Source organism: Marmota marmota, unplaced genomic scaffold (assembly GCF_001458135.2).
Source record: "Marmota marmota marmota unplaced genomic scaffold, marMar, whole genome shotgun sequence".
NCBI lineage: Eukaryota > Metazoa > Chordata > Mammalia > Rodentia > Sciuridae > Marmota > Marmota marmota.
In genome coordinates, this window is record NW_026000048.1 from 17,612,694 (window position 1) to 17,628,912 (window position 16,219).

Genomic DNA, 16,219 nt, shown 5'->3' on the forward strand with positions numbered 1-16,219 from the left:
AGGACAACTGTTTTTTATTCAATTCAGGAGACTTATGGAATGCCAAAGGCCCCCTGGCCCCCTGTTTTGAGTCCAAGAACATTTTGACCTTTTTTTTTTTGGACTCTGTTACATTCTTGGCTTGAATGTTCTTTGCTCATTCTACAGAAATATAATTCCAAAGAATTATGTCTTTTGACCACTTCATGTGAATAGTCCATTGTATTAAAATATTCAGCTCCAAATCAAATGGCGGTGGCTAAAAATGCACAAGGTATCAGGTGAAATTTAATATGAAGTAAAAATTAAGAGCTAAGCTTTCTTGGTAAAATTTATATTTGCCAAGTATACCTTACCTGTCACATATCCTTAAAAAAAATTGAGAGAGACAATGACCTTAGAAGTAAATATGTATGGAAGAAGAAGAAGTTGCTTACAAAATCTGATTTGGGCAAGAACTTTCATTAATGATTAGTATTTTTGCTGTAATATTTATATAGAAAAGAATGAATCCCAATGGAAAAAATAGTAGAGGGGATGAAAAAAATTAAATGTTATAGAAAATTGCACAAAGAATTAAATTTGATTAATGGAAATGTTGAAAGTAATTTTCGACAAAATTTTGTCAATTTTTTTTTTAATATTCTGGTTAAAAAATAAGCAAGAACCCTAAACATCAACTGGTTCAAAATGGAAGCATCAAGATGGCAGAGTCCAAATGTCAAAGTATGTTTCTCAACCTCCTTGGAGTACAGCAACCAGGACGGTCCTGAAGTGCATGCTTTCCTGTCCTCAGTGTTCACTTCTTTGCATACAAAATTTACATATTTGCATGCAAAATTAGATAGTTTTGCCATTGGGGATCTACAGGCTAAAATCAAACAAATAAAGTATCACGAACCATGATACGTACTACCTGAAAGCAGAAGAATGAAGAGTAAAGGTTTCCCAGAGGAAGCAGCTCCTCAGCTGCCAGATTTCCTGCCTGAAGCATTGAATTTTTGAGTGTGCCACTAGAGTACATCAGAATTTAAGGGATTTTTAGTACTTGAGGCTACAGTGAAATCCTTAAGAGATTGGAATGACACAGTGCTGCAGTTCAACAGGAACAGCAGTTACTTTCCTTAACAAGCAGCAATATGCCATCATAGTTAACTTCACTAACCAGAGTCCTTGACCTTCAGTCCTAGCTCTGACACTGACTAGCTGGTATATGATACAGATGGGGATAATAATAGGTACTGCTTGTGGGATTGGTTAACTAAGTAAATGTGTGTTGAGTATTTAGAGTAATACCTGTTACATAGCAAGTGTTATGTGTGTGCTGGTGCAAAGTATAAAGTATTGCCCAGGTTTTATTGGAATTTATTGCAGCTCATTGGGTGGATAGAAAATTGAAATTGTTAAAATCTTAACTATAAAAATACTGGTATGTTTTCCCAAATCATAGATCTTTATCTAAAGTAGAAAGCAAAGCATAAATCTGGAAGCATGTAGAGAAGTAGATATGGAGATCCAGACTATGTGGAGCAGGGCCTGAGGTGCTCGTGGAAGAGCAGGTCCTAAGTTTAGGAAGAGCATAGAGGTGAGGCCCTCTGAAGTGTTGGAACCGACTGGAATGGGGCCATATCCTGATGGAGGTGAGGCTGTCCCACTTGATGGTTTGCTCACTGCCTTTATTTTTGCTGCTATGTCAACAACTAGTTTGAATCTTAAGATGTGACTTTGAGTCATGTGCAAATGAAGGAGTGGGAAGAAATGGTCCCATTCTTTCCCTTCCTCTCTGTCTCACACACAAAGTATCAGATTTGTATTACTTTTTATTTTTAGAAAAAGTACAAAGATGAAGCAGAGAAAATGCTTTCTAACTATTCCACTGTGGCAGATACTCCAGAAATTCAGAGAATTAAGACAACTCAACAAAACATTAGTATGGTGAGTAGCGATTATAGGTTGAGTATCCCTCATATGCAGTGCTTGGGACCAGAAGTATTTTGGATTTTTAAAAATTTTGTAATATTTGCAAGTACATAATGAGATATGTTGGGGAAGGGACCTAAGTCTAAACATGAAATTAATTTCGTATGATGTTTCTGGACACATAGACTGAAGGTAAATTTTATATCATACTTTAGAGGCACTGATGTTTTGTTTGACAACCTATCACATGAGGTTAAGTATGGAAGTTTCCACTTGTTGACACTCAGAAAGTTCTAGATTTTAAAGGATTTTGGAATTTTGGATTAGAGACGCCTGATCTGTATTTCTTTTCAGTTGCCCACTGAAATTTTTTATTTTATAAGAAATGGGCCTTTTCTCCTTATTGTCTTATGTGTGTGTGTGTGTGTGTGTTATGTGTGTGTGGGGGGGATATATTTGAGTTTTTTCATCAAATGTATTTTCTTTACTTCTTCAAAAGTACCAGGTATTCTCATAAGTTATGACTTGTCATGATTGTTTTGGAATTCCAGATTCAAATTTTATATTAGGTACAAATGACAATTGTTAACTGAATTTTATAAGTTTAACTGAGGAAATAAGTTGAAATCTTCCATACAGATTTTTCTTGAGGAAGATGAAAATAGTCACATGTAGTGATTTTCTTTCTGCTCTTTGATTAGTTGCATAGATACTATATCTGGAGGTTTACTAGTTCATAACTCATTCATAGACTTTCATATTATTATTTTGAGAAATAGAATGACTTCAGCTGGGTTCACTAAGATTGGGCCTAGGTTTAACGGATGTATGAACCTGAATTCTATTCTAAAATTGTAAAAGTTGACCATACAGTCAATTTCATAATGTAACATTGGCAAGTGTCTAATAAAAAAAAAATGTAAATTCTATTCAGTTTGAGGGACTTTTCCACTTCCTAAATTGATTGGCCAGCTTTAGCTCTCAGGGTATGCTGCTCAGGTACACAAGAGGGCATGCTGTGCTGAGAAATGGAAAACTCTCACTGGAAGGATCAGAGGATGAGTCTGTTTTTGTGTTTTGACTCCTGTGATTTTATGGCATTCCAGAGGTTTAGCTTTGATGGGGGGGGGGGGCAGCAAACATTTTTCATGCCTATTCTTCCTCTCTCCCTGGGATTCACTGGATTACCAAATGTCAAGAAGGGGAGTAATTCTGTCATGGGCTTTTCTTAGAATTACTGGTTTTCAGTTGAGCATTTTTGCTTTTTGGTGTGCTTTGTGTCTGAAGGGGTAGATGTTGGTAAGGATGGAGAGACATGGGGGAAAGTTAATTAATAAGGAAGAGGAGGAAAATAGACTTTGAATGAATGTTGCTATTGACGATAGAGCTAATATTTTCTTGGAAGAGAATAAGGGCATCCTTGAGCTTGGAAGGATGGTGATAGCTTAAAATTTTACACCACTTTTGAACCAAATGCTGATTGCTTAGTGAGCTTTTATAATGTATGTTTTGATTTTTGTCAAATTTGCGTGTGACATAATCTGCAGCCAGCGAAGGTACCTATCATGCTGTAGAGCAAGTATTAAAGGGTTGCTTGTAAGGTTGTGGAATATGGAATCCATGTTAGACTTTTATTATCATGATGGGTTATTTAATCGATGCATATAATGTTGGTACTCATAAATAGAAGCAGCAACTCACAGAACTATAAAACTGAAAAATGGGTTTTCTTTTATAACAATAGGATCTAGGACTTGAATTCTAATAAACTTATAGTCTTCCTTTTCTTTCTTTTATAATAAAGGTATTTTATAAGGAAGAAGTAGGAGCTGGCATAGCAGTAAAAGGTACTCCAGAGATGGAACGAGTGAAGAAAAATCAGCAAAATATTAGTTCAGTAAGTTCTTGATCACATTAACTATCCTTCCTGGAAGCAAATGGAAGCTAGATAAGCATTTCTAGTTTTTTTACTCAGCCAGCTGCTTTTCCCTTTTTCCCCTCCACTTTACCGAAATAAGATTTCATCAAATATCAAAGGCCTACCTTTCAGAATGAAAACTGGAGTTTTGTTCCTCTCAAACCAGCAACAGCTTTTCATTTTGATCAATCAGAGTAAAGAGAACATAGGTCATTTTAATGAAATCTGGGATTATGTTTCCTCTTTCGGAACAGAATTTTCACTGTATTTAAATTGTGTAGAGAAAGGATGCATTTTAGTACCTCCCCAGTACTTGGAGGCAAGAAACTTTATACCCTGATAGAATGATCAAAGGCTCTAAAACATTTATTTAGTGACTTCAGTGAAGGTTTAGATTTAAAAAAAAAAAAGAGGAGCTGGGGTCGTGGCTCAGCAGTAGAGCGCTCGCCTTCAATCTTCAGTACCACATAAAAATAAATAAAATAAAGGTATTTTGTGTAACCACAAAAAGAGTAGCATTTTTACCCATGTTGGTCACGTTTATATGCTTTTTCTCACACATCTGCCCATATTTCTGTTTCTAGTCTCATTTATTCTCGATTTCTCTCAGCAAAGAAAACCACATGCCTTCACTGTAAATTGTAAAATAACTTACCCTCCAACTACTTTTGGATGGAGGGAAGGCTGGAAGAGGTGCTTAATGTTTTAAGTTAAATTTTCTTCCATTCTGTGCTTGACATTTACAATGGAAAATTGCTATCCTCACTGATAGGTATTCTTTCATGTGCATTTAATACGTTGGTTTCTTGTTAATGAAGTAAAAACAGATTCTTTCCTTAAATTCCCTATCTCTTCATCTTCACCCTTGGAGACACTACCTTCCAGAACTTTCCTTTAAGTAATCCAAGTAGAACTGCCTTGATGAGACTCATCTAAGGGTAACTCTGGTAGTTTTATGGCTTCCTGAGAACAAGAATGTGTGCTGGCATTTCTGGAGAAAGTGTAGGAGGGGCAAGGTGATGCTGTAGTAAAACACACTTTAAAATCAAATTCTAAAACTTGTGCAGAATGCTATTGCAATAAAACCTTTGTAGCATGAATGAAGCTATTTCCTGAAGAAGGCTGGGCCTGGAGGCTGGGGGTGTTAATGAGTGCATGTGAGCGTGGTGCTCTGATCCCCGCATCAGGACCCTGCATCAGACAGCACGTAGATCTGACAGAAAAAAATTAGTCTGGGAAAAGAAACTTAAAATGTTTATTTCCTTCGCTTCCAAATGATAATATTTGAAATGTACCTATCAATGTACTGGAATATAAATGTTCTGTAGTGTGTGATTCTATAGCCTACAGTGAAATGACAGTGCCATTTTGATTAGTTTAGAGCTCTATGAAAAACTAAAATGTTCATCTTTAATCATATTGAGCTTCTCACCCGGGGAAAATCACACAAAGTAGTACGGTATATCATTTCTTCCCCCAGCACCCCTCAGCCTCTTCTAGCAGACAGTAAATGCATAGCTCTGTATCTCTGAGGTTGGGCCATAAACTCCTGTTTAGTATGCAAATGGAAAGTTGCCCTTTCAAGATTAGCCAGATCTGTCAAACTGAGAGGTGATTCACTAACATTTAAACATCTCGACATTTTCCACCTCCGAGTACAAGCCTTTTCACTATTAGCTCTTTGCTAAGAACTGCTTTTGAATTTTATTTAGAAGTTGTCTGTCTTCCTGAACTTCCAATTTAACTGTTTCCGGTCTGGACTCATAGTGGCATTGTGACTCGTGCTAAATCCACAGGTGCTAAGACATAGATGACCTCTGAGGTATTGAGGCATGTGTTCATTATAACAGTCAACCTGGGTTGCAGACTTGGTCATTTTAAACATCACCAAGTGATTTCTAGAACATATTTTGTGTAGATTTAAGTCTGCTACATTTCAACTTGTACTCCTTAAGTGTAGCCTGTGCTGCCTTATATACAACAGGGGCACATGTTCTTTTTCTTGAACCCAATCTTCCATGAATTTTTGGATATATTAAAATACCGCCTAAAATGAGAACCCCACTGATTGTGTTGTAAGTTTAAAGAGCTGTTTCTTGCCATGTGCATCACTGTGTGCTGGTGTTGATCTGCTGGTAAACATTTGACAGGGCAGCTTTGGGATGAAGTGGATGCCAGGATACAGGGACTTTTACCTAACATGATTGCTGGGGGAAAACACTTCTGGTCTTTCCAGCACTGACCTTATAGTAATCAGGACACATTGGTTTTGCTTTCAGTACATTTTCCTCCGTCTCCCCTTTTCTCTTCTTCTTTTTTATTTTTTTGTGGTTGCTTTATCTCCCCAACCCCCATTCTGGATTATTTGTGTGCTCTCAGACAAGCGTGTTCCAAGACACTATGGCTAACTCAGTTTGACTTTTGCCTTTAAATATGTGTTAAACTCTAATTAACATATTAATAAATTGAAACTCATAGAAAACAATACACTATTGTTATTATTTAATTTCCAAGTTCTTTTGTGCATCTGCCTAATCATAATTTTTTTTAATGTTTATAAGCAACATTTGCTTATTTTAATTAAGGAACTTCTATAGTGGTAGATAGGTGAATAGATATAAATTTACTTGTATTTCAGGATAAAGAAATCCTGAAAGCATCAGAATAAAAAACTGTGTTCCCATTGAAGGGAAAGTAGTATTGGAATTAAAAACTTCAATTATGTAAGAGTTACAAGTAAAGAACGCTTAACTATTTTTTGTGTCGAATACAACTAATATTATATTTTTATAAATTATTCAGGTGAAATACAAAGAAGAGATTAAACATGCAACAGCCATTTCTGATCCTCCAGAGCTAAAGAGAGTTAAAGAAAACCAGAAGAACATCAGCAATGTGATCATATTTCCTTAAGTATTTTTTTCTATTTTATAGAATGCCAATATACAATGAATGTATGGACCTGTGCAGATAAACTGTCACTGGAATGTATGCCATTGCAACAGGGTCATTCCTTCAAAGTGCAGATAACATTTCACACATCTTTATGACTTCCCCATATAAAGCCAATGCTTCATGGGCTTTTGCTATTAAGTGTCTACTTTATTCTTGTTCTTGGGGGAATTTGAAGGTGAGATTCACTGTAAGGTCAGGGTTTGTGTTGGTGGATATGTTCAAGGTCTCTAGAAGAGACAGACATGGAATAAGTAACTGTTATGCATTGTTTAATTGCTAGCACAGTAGTCTTTATTGAGTGATCACTATGCTTTCTGAGTACTCTCCATGCACTCTCTCATTTAATCAAGAGAAATAATACCTCTTACAAAGTGCTATGGAAATACAAAGAAGGAAGATCTTGCAGAGTTAGATCTTGAAGAATTCATCATGGTTTGGGTTGGATTTTGTGAGGAAGGACCTTTTCTGATAAACCGATTATGGTCAGGCTCCAAGGCTCTAAGAAAGAGAGGAAAAGTGGGATGAGTAACAGGGATGAGGGGTGACAGGGGATGATGGTGGAGAGGGGAGCTGTGTTAAAAGTGATAGAGTTATAGCACCCAGTCCCTGGGTTTTTCTATCATGTGGTTCATGCGACATGTGGCATTTGAGATAGATATCAAGTGCCCCTGGGTACCCCGTCCATGACTTAGTGATTATATTGGTTTAATGTACAACTTCTTCTAAAAGATGAGTAGCTAGTCTTCAATCTAGGGTAGACATTTAACACTATCTTAAAACAACCTTATTTAAAAAAATTAAGCCAGGCATGGTAGCACATCCCTGTAATCCCAGTGGCTCAGGAAGCTGAGGCAGGAGGATTGCAAGTTCAAAGCCAGCCTCCGTAACTTAGTGAATCCCTACCTCAAAATAAAATATAAGAAGGGTTGGGGATGGAGCTCAGTGGTTAAGCACCTCCAGTTTCAATCCCAGGTACCTATTTATATATATTTAATAAAAAGTAATGCTATAAATAATAGCATAGGTATTATTTATAGGTGTGGCATCAGAAAAATGGTGTGCAAAGGGCAGAAACTGAAGATAGGAATATGGACCCTATATGGTTGGTTTCACCCCACTCCAGACCTTATTTGCGGTTTAAGCCATTTGGCCCTGGAAGCCCCAATTTCCTCATCTATAAAACAGGGATTAGAGTGTTTAGGAGATATTATTGTAAAGCACATGGAATGTTTGCCACCAATAGAGATTAGACTGAAACTTTCCTCACTTTAAATCATCTCAGTCACAGAAATCTTCCGAAGCTCTCACACTACATACCATGGCACAAAGAAAGCCTCTCATTGAGAACTTCCAAAGAGGTTACATCAGAAGGAGCCCAACCCTTTTTTGTGTATTTTCCAAGCTTCTCAAACTTCTTTTCCTTTGCCTCTGGAGAAACTGCATTTCAAGTTCATGTTACCTGCAGGTGTCCCACGCTCAATTTAAACTCTGAAAAAAATCATTAAGACTGTCCCTGTGGCATTTCTTGCAAAGGGATTTCAACCTCGAACTCTGCTTTTGCCAGTCAAAAATTCATTTGACACACGCCATTGTTTCTCTGTGTTTGATGATCATTTATTTCTGTGGTATTGTGGAATCGCTGAGAAAGCTGACTACAAACAATGGAATCTTATCCCCCAGCTAAGAAGGAACACTTCTGTGTAGCAGGTCAAAAAAATTTCCATAATGCTGGGTCAGAGAGTAGGGAATCCCAGTGTTGGAACTTTGCAGACAAGGGAAGCTGGAGGCTTATGGTTTCTTTAATACTGCAGTCAGACCCAGAAGTGGACACCTAGGATTTGTGTGGACACCTAGGATTTGTTTGTTTTTGTTTTTCTTTTGTACCAAGGATTGAACTCAGGAGCACTTGACCACTGATCCACATCCCCAGCCCTATTTTGTATTTTATTTAGAGACAGGGTCTCATGGAGTTGCTTAGCACCTCACTTTTGCTAAGTCTGGCTTTGAACTCTCCATCCTCCTGCCTCAGCCTCCAGAGCCACTGGGATTACAGGTGTGCGCCACTGTGCCCAGCCTTGTCCCTCCTTTTTAATGATAAGAATGCACAATCATTGTTTTTAAATATAAGGTGATAATTTGATAAACACTTCAGTGCTAGGAAGCAACAAATCCACAGAAAAGACAATTCATTATTATGGTTAAGATCAAACTCAGATGGGCCACCAATAAATAATACAGTTGGAAGAATAGCAATGAAAGGTTTAATTTAAAACATTTGACAAAGAAAATATGAGAGAGTAGGATCATTACAAAAAGATGCAGTCTATTAGCAATACATGTTGCACTGTAAAATCCTAATGAAGATTCTACTGATGAGTGCCCTGTGGCCACCTGACATTTCTATTAATCAGTCCCAATATATTGATTCACATTGGTTTCCTGTAATCACAATGCATTTTTCACCTTGTCCTCCAGCTCCAGTATAAAGAGCAAAACTATAAGGCCACTCCGATAAGCATGACCCCAGAGATAGAGAGGGTGAGGCGAAACCAGGAGCAGCTGAGTACGGCAAGTAGTTTCTGTTTTCTTTTATAGTTTATTGAACAGTCCATATTCTTATTTTTAAAAAATGCTCACTGTGACGCTTTAAACACATTCAAATGCTCCTTTACCCAGACACACATTGAAGGGCACTATGATTGTTTCATGTAAGTCCCAGAACCTTGGGAGTATGAATTAAGTACCCAAATGTGCCAGGCATAGTCCTGATCGTTGGAACACAAGGATGGATAAGACCCAGGGCCTATCCTTGTGAGTCTCATAGTTTATTGGTAAATCTTTGAAAATGTGTTAGGGTATATAAAGCAGGATCTGTTGTCAATTGTGGGAAAGAAAATATATCCATTAGAATAGGGTAAGGGAAATCCTGCTTCATTGGCAAGGGACCTTACGGACAAAATGGAAAACCATTCTTCAATCCTTCTTAATCTATTGAGAATAAAGCACTGATAGCTAACAATTGTGAGGCACCTCTACTCTGGGCTGGACCCTGTGCTGATATTTCACGTGAACCTGTGAGTTCAGCATTATTCGTTTCTCTGACAGGTGGACATGGGAAACCGAGTCTGGAGATCTGTGGACATGCCAGGGACCCACAGCAGGCAGGAGGAGAGCTAGAATTTGAACCCCGGCCTCTTGATAGTCAGAAGGGCCCCCCAATAGTTATTTTTTTTTCATTTTTTACCCTTTTATGGAGTGTTACCCCAATCTAAACAATAGGTATTTTCTTTCAAAAGCAGTGATTTTGAAAGGCTTCATTATTTAAGAGCATGTTGCCCCAGGTAGAGGAGAAAAATCAAGCTCAACCATATTTATCCTTCTCATGTCCCTGGAAGGTGGATGAAGTAGGAGATCTTTTGAAAGGAGAAGCTCCAGGATCAGTGTTCTATTGTCCTGATTTCCTTCTGGAGTTTTCTAAGCATGCTCCTGTATATTTCCATTACTTTCATCTGTGGAATTTGCAGTTACTTTTGACATGGAACAGCCAAGTATTTACTGTCAACTCCTTTTAAAACAATATAACCAACATTTTGTGGTTGCTAAGTTAGACCAAATAGGATCTAGAAGTAGAAATCAACAGGAAGGTTGACGTAGAGGTACTGTTAAAATAAGTGTCTAAAAGGTGAATTTTGAGTCTCGTCCTCTGTGTCCATTCTTCTATCCAATAAAATTCTTATTTTTCCTCCACAGGTAAAATACAGAGGAGAGATTAAACAAGCAACTGCCATTTCCGACCCACCAGAGCTGAAGAGAGTGAAAGAAAATCAGAAGAACCTCAGCAATGTGGGATCCTCTCAGTGATTCTTTTTTTTTTTTTTTTATTTAAGATATCAAACGTCATGCCCATACATAGGTGAAGGGACTGTAGTTCCACGTTTTCAAAACTTTGAGTTGATATTCTGTTCTCAGTGGCTTAACAACTTCCCTGAAAGAATTCAAGGTCCCAGGTGATGCGGGGTTCCCTGTGCCACACCATGATGATTTTTTCCTTATGGGTTGTGGATTGTCCTTATTTTGTCTTCATGCTGAACAATGCTGTGGTTCCCCCAAAGGGAGGCAGGGTTACTTTCTGTCATCCTGCCCTAAAATCACTCTCTCCCACTCACTTTTTGAGTTGCATATGTTCTTATTCTCCAGCCTCCTCCGGCCAGCCCCATTTCCCACTCTCTCTGATTATTACTGTATTTCTGGGCAGTGTCCCGGGAGAAATGATAAAGTGTGCTTGGTTGAACAGAGCACAGGAAACAGGGCCAATTTACGGCCCCTTGAACCGAGGCTGGCAGTTTTTACTTAGACACTGACTGGTGGTCTGCTCTAATTCCCCTTTGTTTATATAATCCATGGATGCAGTTCATCCAGAGAAAAATTCTTTTCTGAAGTCATTAACATATAGATTGGGTTCTTTGGAAAAGGAAATTTGGAAATCTATTGTATTCAAAGAAATCTTTTATTCTTCAAACACTTAAAGTCATTTGGCCAGTATATGAAGCAAAGGCAGGTTATGGTTTAACACTTTTCCTAGCAACTATATTTTGGAGAAGTTAGATGTTCATGTTGTCCTTGATGTGACCTCATTACTTTCAACCAGGAACATGGTTATCGAGAAGGAGGAATGGAGAACTGGGAAGCATGTTAGCCTTTTTATGGATGACCACAGTCACCTGTTTAAACACATCTTTATAAAAAGTTCTACCATAGTTAATTCCTAAGAAACCACAACTGTGTAGGGCCATTCTATATGGGCAAGAGGACCTGTAACTAATATCCATGAGCCTCTCATAGTCCTCCGTGTTTGAAGGCTTACTATAGATTTAATGATGCTATGCCCATATATTTGAGTATGTCCACAGTGATTCAGACAAATGGATACTATTATGGGATGAAATAAACTTAAAGAAAATAGATTCTTTAAGATGAGCATGTTAAGTATGACGAAACTCCTGATAGCATTCCTTTTTTTAAAAAAAAATAGATTTTCTTCCTTAGATAACTCTTTAAAACTAAGCACTGCTAGCCTCCTGTTTAATGGAATTGATTCACAGTGCTCTACTTTTTTGTTCTCTGAAATGACAGGTTTATTATAAAGGTCAGTTGGGAAGAGCTACGGCTTTAAGTGTAACTCCTGAAATGGAAAGAGTAAAGAAGAATCAAGAAAATATTAGCTCGGCAAGTGGTTTCATTCATTTTGGACTCTCACAAAGGACATGTCCTTTATAATTTATTTGCAGTCTAATTTTTTTCCTTGTGAAAATAAACTTGTGATATTTCCTTTAAGTATATGTGTTATTTCAAATGACTTCCAAAAGCCGCCACTGTACAAATTTACATTATCCTTTCGTCCTTCAATGGTATTTCCAGATGTGACTGACAGTTATATTTACAGTTTATTTAAACAACACTTCATGTTATTTTAGCTAGAATCTTTGAAAATGATAAAGTCTTGGATGCATAGGTTAAATAATTGTCATTTTGCTGATGTCTTTCATTGAACATGGGTTGTTAAGCACAAAGCAAAATAGAAAGTGAGTCATTCCTCCAGTGTGAGGACCTAGAGGAAAAATGTCTTTAAATGCATTTGGTACAAAATTCAGTTACTCATGAAAGTTATTTGGGGTGCATATCAGTATCTACTTTGGATAGCATGTATTCTCTTAGTGATTATCAGGGCTTCAGTTCTGAATTATATGTATGCACTCAGATCTTAGTACTTGGAGTCCTGATCTTACACATAATTAGCTTCGTATATGGCAGTGACCTGAGGGTCAGTCTTAAAGAACACAGACCCTGTTCCTGGCACATTTTCAAGAGCACCTTGGTTGGCATCCAGCATTAGGGCTTCATAATTTCCAGCTATCTAGTGGCATTTCTGTCCAGAAATATTGGTGTGTCCAACATAAATTACCTTTAAGCTTTTGATGCGTAGAAGGAAAACTAGATTTGTTCTTCATTCTCTAAGGAGAAAAAAATTAAAGGGAATTAGAGGGAAACGTGGAATGCATTCTTCAACACTGTTGTGACAGGAAGTGAGGATGAAATTTAGAAACAAAAATAAATTTACGTGCTGTTTAGTTTTAGACTTTTTCTGTTTAATTTAAATATGTTTTACTGACTATTTTGCTAGCAACTGTTGATCATACACATTTGCTTTCAATTAATAGATTTAAGTCAATTTTGCAATAATCTTTAAGGTAGATCTTTGAGAGTGGAATTTTAGTTGGTATTTTAGAACAAAATAGAATTCAAGAAAAAGCTACCCGGGAAATAATTTTGAATTTGTTGCATATGTTTGGCTCATTTGGAAAACTTAAAAATAAGTTATATCCTGGTTTTCGGCATTATAATTGTCTTATTAATGTCTACTGTTTACTTTGCAGGTAAAATATACTCAGGACCAAAAACTGATGAAAGGCAGACCAAGTCTGATTTTAGATACACCTGGTCTGAGACATGTTAAAGAAGCACAAAACCATATTTCAATGGTAGGGTAGAACCAGATCACTCTAACATGACTAAAAGATACTAAGGAACAGCAAGACCAGTATATGGATGGCATTAGTTCACTATTAATTTAGATAACTAATAAAGCATGGAAACTTGGATGAGCCTGTGGGTGGGGTTCTAATCACATTGGAATGTCATGAAAATATTAAGTCTAATAAAATAATTTTTCTCAGTGTCCTTTTTCAGTGTGTTTTTATTTCTAACATGAATATTACAAATGCATTTTGCAAAAGACATTTGTTTAACCTTCTTTTTGATTAATTTTAAGATAGAGTTTGGTGTGTTTGCTTCTCATAAAGAATGTGAAAAAGATGGTTTTTTTGACAGTTTCGTGAAATGTAATTTATTTACCATAAAGTTCATCTATAAAGTGTTTTATTCAGTGTTTTATTCAATGGTTTCTAGAACATGAAAAATTGTAAATGTACATGTTGTAATAAATGTAATTTGGGTATATATATGGTTACAAATTTTTGTAACATAGTTTTTTTGTTTGTAAATAAAAAATTTGTAACTATATATACCCAAAATGTATACATCATTATCTGTAAATCTGTTAATGTAATTTTAAACAATACTGTTTTCTTGAATAATTGTAAGTAGCTTTTCACTTTACTGTATATTGAAGGTCAAGAGAGGAAAGTAGATTACATTTAAATTAGTGTGTTTTAGAAAGTAAATCAAATTTTAAAATATTTATCTTTTTACAATTTCTTACAGAAATACGTATTTATATATAATTTAAAAGAGACACCAAGTGTAGTGATTAAAAACATGGTGAAAATGTCTGCACTTGATTTCTGATATTGTTTTTAGAATAACTGGAAAAGATACATAAATGTAGAAAATAGCCCAGATGCAGCTTATGTAGTAACATGGATCATTTTGTCAAAAATTTCATTTTTGAGTTAATATTGTTTTTCCTTTTTCAGGTAAAGTATCATGAAGATTTTGAGAAGACAAAGGGAAGGGGCTTCACTCCTGTGGTTGACGATCCCGTGACAGAGCGGGTAAGGAAGAACACTCAGGTTGTCAGCGACGCTGCCTACAAAGGTATCCAGCCTCACGTGGTGGAGATGGACAGGAGACCCGGAATCATTGTTGGTAAGCCCATGGTCTTTTTCAGCAGGTGTGTGTGGTCAAAAATATTGTACTTGTTCTAAGCACTAGCCTTCTTATTCAGTTGACTTCCTGTCAAGTGTTTGATGTGGTGTCCAATTCAAAATGGACTGGTCAAGTGTTATTTTGGTATCATGTTGAATGAGATTCAAGGCATTCACCAGCTATCATTGCAAAGGCTCTCTATTACTTGGAAATTCTTTCTTTTCTTGGAAGTCTTTAATAGCTTTCTGGTCTTAAGAATGTTTCTATTTGTTAAACAAAGAAATAACCCAGACATGGGTGAGGGCGATGATTAGACAATTATTTTGTTTTCCTTTGGTTTGTGTCCTTGGTTAAGGTATATAGTACTGTAGACATTGTATACTTGAGTGGCAGGAAGAACCATACCACATTTAGGTCCTTTTGCCACAGACATGCCAGAAAGGTTCTGATGTATTACATAATATGAATCTTTTGTATTTTAAAAATATTAATTCTAAACTGTTATGATTTGAGAACCATCTGAACATCCTATAATTTAAGGAGGGGGCTACTCTTCCTATCTCTTAAGTCTCTTAGGGGAAATTTTAGGAGAGTAGTGTTGAATGTGGCTTGAGATATGGACCGAGATCAGATGGAGTATGAAACAGGGCTATGAAGAAAAATTATTGATTTCTCGATATATAGCAACCACTCTTGACTATTGTCTCCTTCTGAGTAGTTAGCCTCTGAATTTTTATAGCTATTTCAATTCTATAGGTCAAAGAATATTTTTGTACCCATAGTATGTAAATGCCTCTCTGTAATCTCAGTGTTAGATTTTCTTCATCTTTAAAAGTTAAGAGCTTGTGTTCTGAAATAGTACTAGTGAACGGCCCTTTAGAGGACAGTTGGGTGGGAAAGTATATATATCTTAGTACAAGAGTACTAAGGTCAGAGCATGAAGTGATGGGATGATTACCAAAGTGACTCCAAAAGTATTTCACAAAGAAATATCGCAAACACAATTGTGGGCAATTGATAGCTTGACTTATCTTTCCAAGTTGATTGCTTTAAAGGACTGCATTAAGTTGGTTGGATGAACTGTGATCTTTTCATTAAAAGTAATACAGAAACAGGGATTTCATCTTGTGTACTAATGTCTCATAAGGGACAGTGCAGGAGCTGATTGGTCTCACTAGGGTGAGGATTTACCCCAGGGTTCTACAGAGATCAGAGGCCAGATAATGATGACGTCATTGCTGAAAACCATGAAACTGTGTAGACCTCAGGCTCTTGGATCCAGTACTCATACTCTTTGAGATAGAAACTATTACTGTTTTTAAAATTCTAAGGTGTATAACTCGAAATTATTTACTTCCAGGGCACCCCAGAAGTCAGTTTATTTTCTCTGATTGGGAGAATCTCTTTCCATTGAGCAGTTGCCTATGAAAGCACAAAATGAAGTACATTCAACAAAACGTAAAACTTTGCATGAGTCAGTTTCTATATCATGCATGCAAATACAGGTTCTGAGACATTCTGGGTAATGCAGACTAAGCCCATTGTGTGGCTTCTATTTTTGTCAGAGGCTGTGCTACTTACTAGTTGCATAATCTTGGACAAGCTACTCAATCTTTTTGTGTCTCAATTTCCTCATTTATAAAAGGAGGATAATTGTAGTACATACTTTAGAATATACGCAGTGTAAAGGAGTTAGGTTATACCCTCAATAATGCTTGGCATTTTGTAATATTAATTAAAACTGACATGCAGCTTTCTAATTCCAATTTATTAATTTTTACT

At 36.6% G+C, this 16,219-nt stretch overlaps 1 protein-coding gene across 11 annotated transcripts in view; it reads left to right on the forward strand.

Moving 5' to 3' along the window:
• Nebl (nebulette) overlaps positions 1-16,219 on the forward strand; it is a 337,929-nt gene that overhangs the window by 295,571 nt on the left and 26,139 nt on the right. For 8 of the 11 annotated variants that reach the window (XM_015495260.2, XM_048812739.1, XM_048812737.1 and 5 more), the window contains 8 exons: positions 1,810-1,914; positions 3,704-3,796; positions 6,620-6,712; positions 9,248-9,340; positions 10,523-10,615; positions 11,906-11,998; positions 13,207-13,311; positions 14,266-14,437. In XM_015495260.2, the coding sequence (XP_015350746.1) occupies positions 1,810-1,914; positions 3,704-3,796; positions 6,620-6,712; positions 9,248-9,340; positions 10,523-10,615; positions 11,906-11,998; positions 13,207-13,311; positions 14,266-14,437 (847 nt within the window). The remainder of the gene's footprint in view (positions 1-1,809; positions 1,915-3,703; positions 3,797-6,619; positions 6,713-9,247; positions 9,341-10,522; positions 10,616-11,905; positions 11,999-13,206; positions 13,312-14,265; positions 14,438-16,219) is intronic. The other 3 variants (XM_048812743.1, XM_048812744.1, XM_048812735.1) reach the window with 2 other exon arrangements.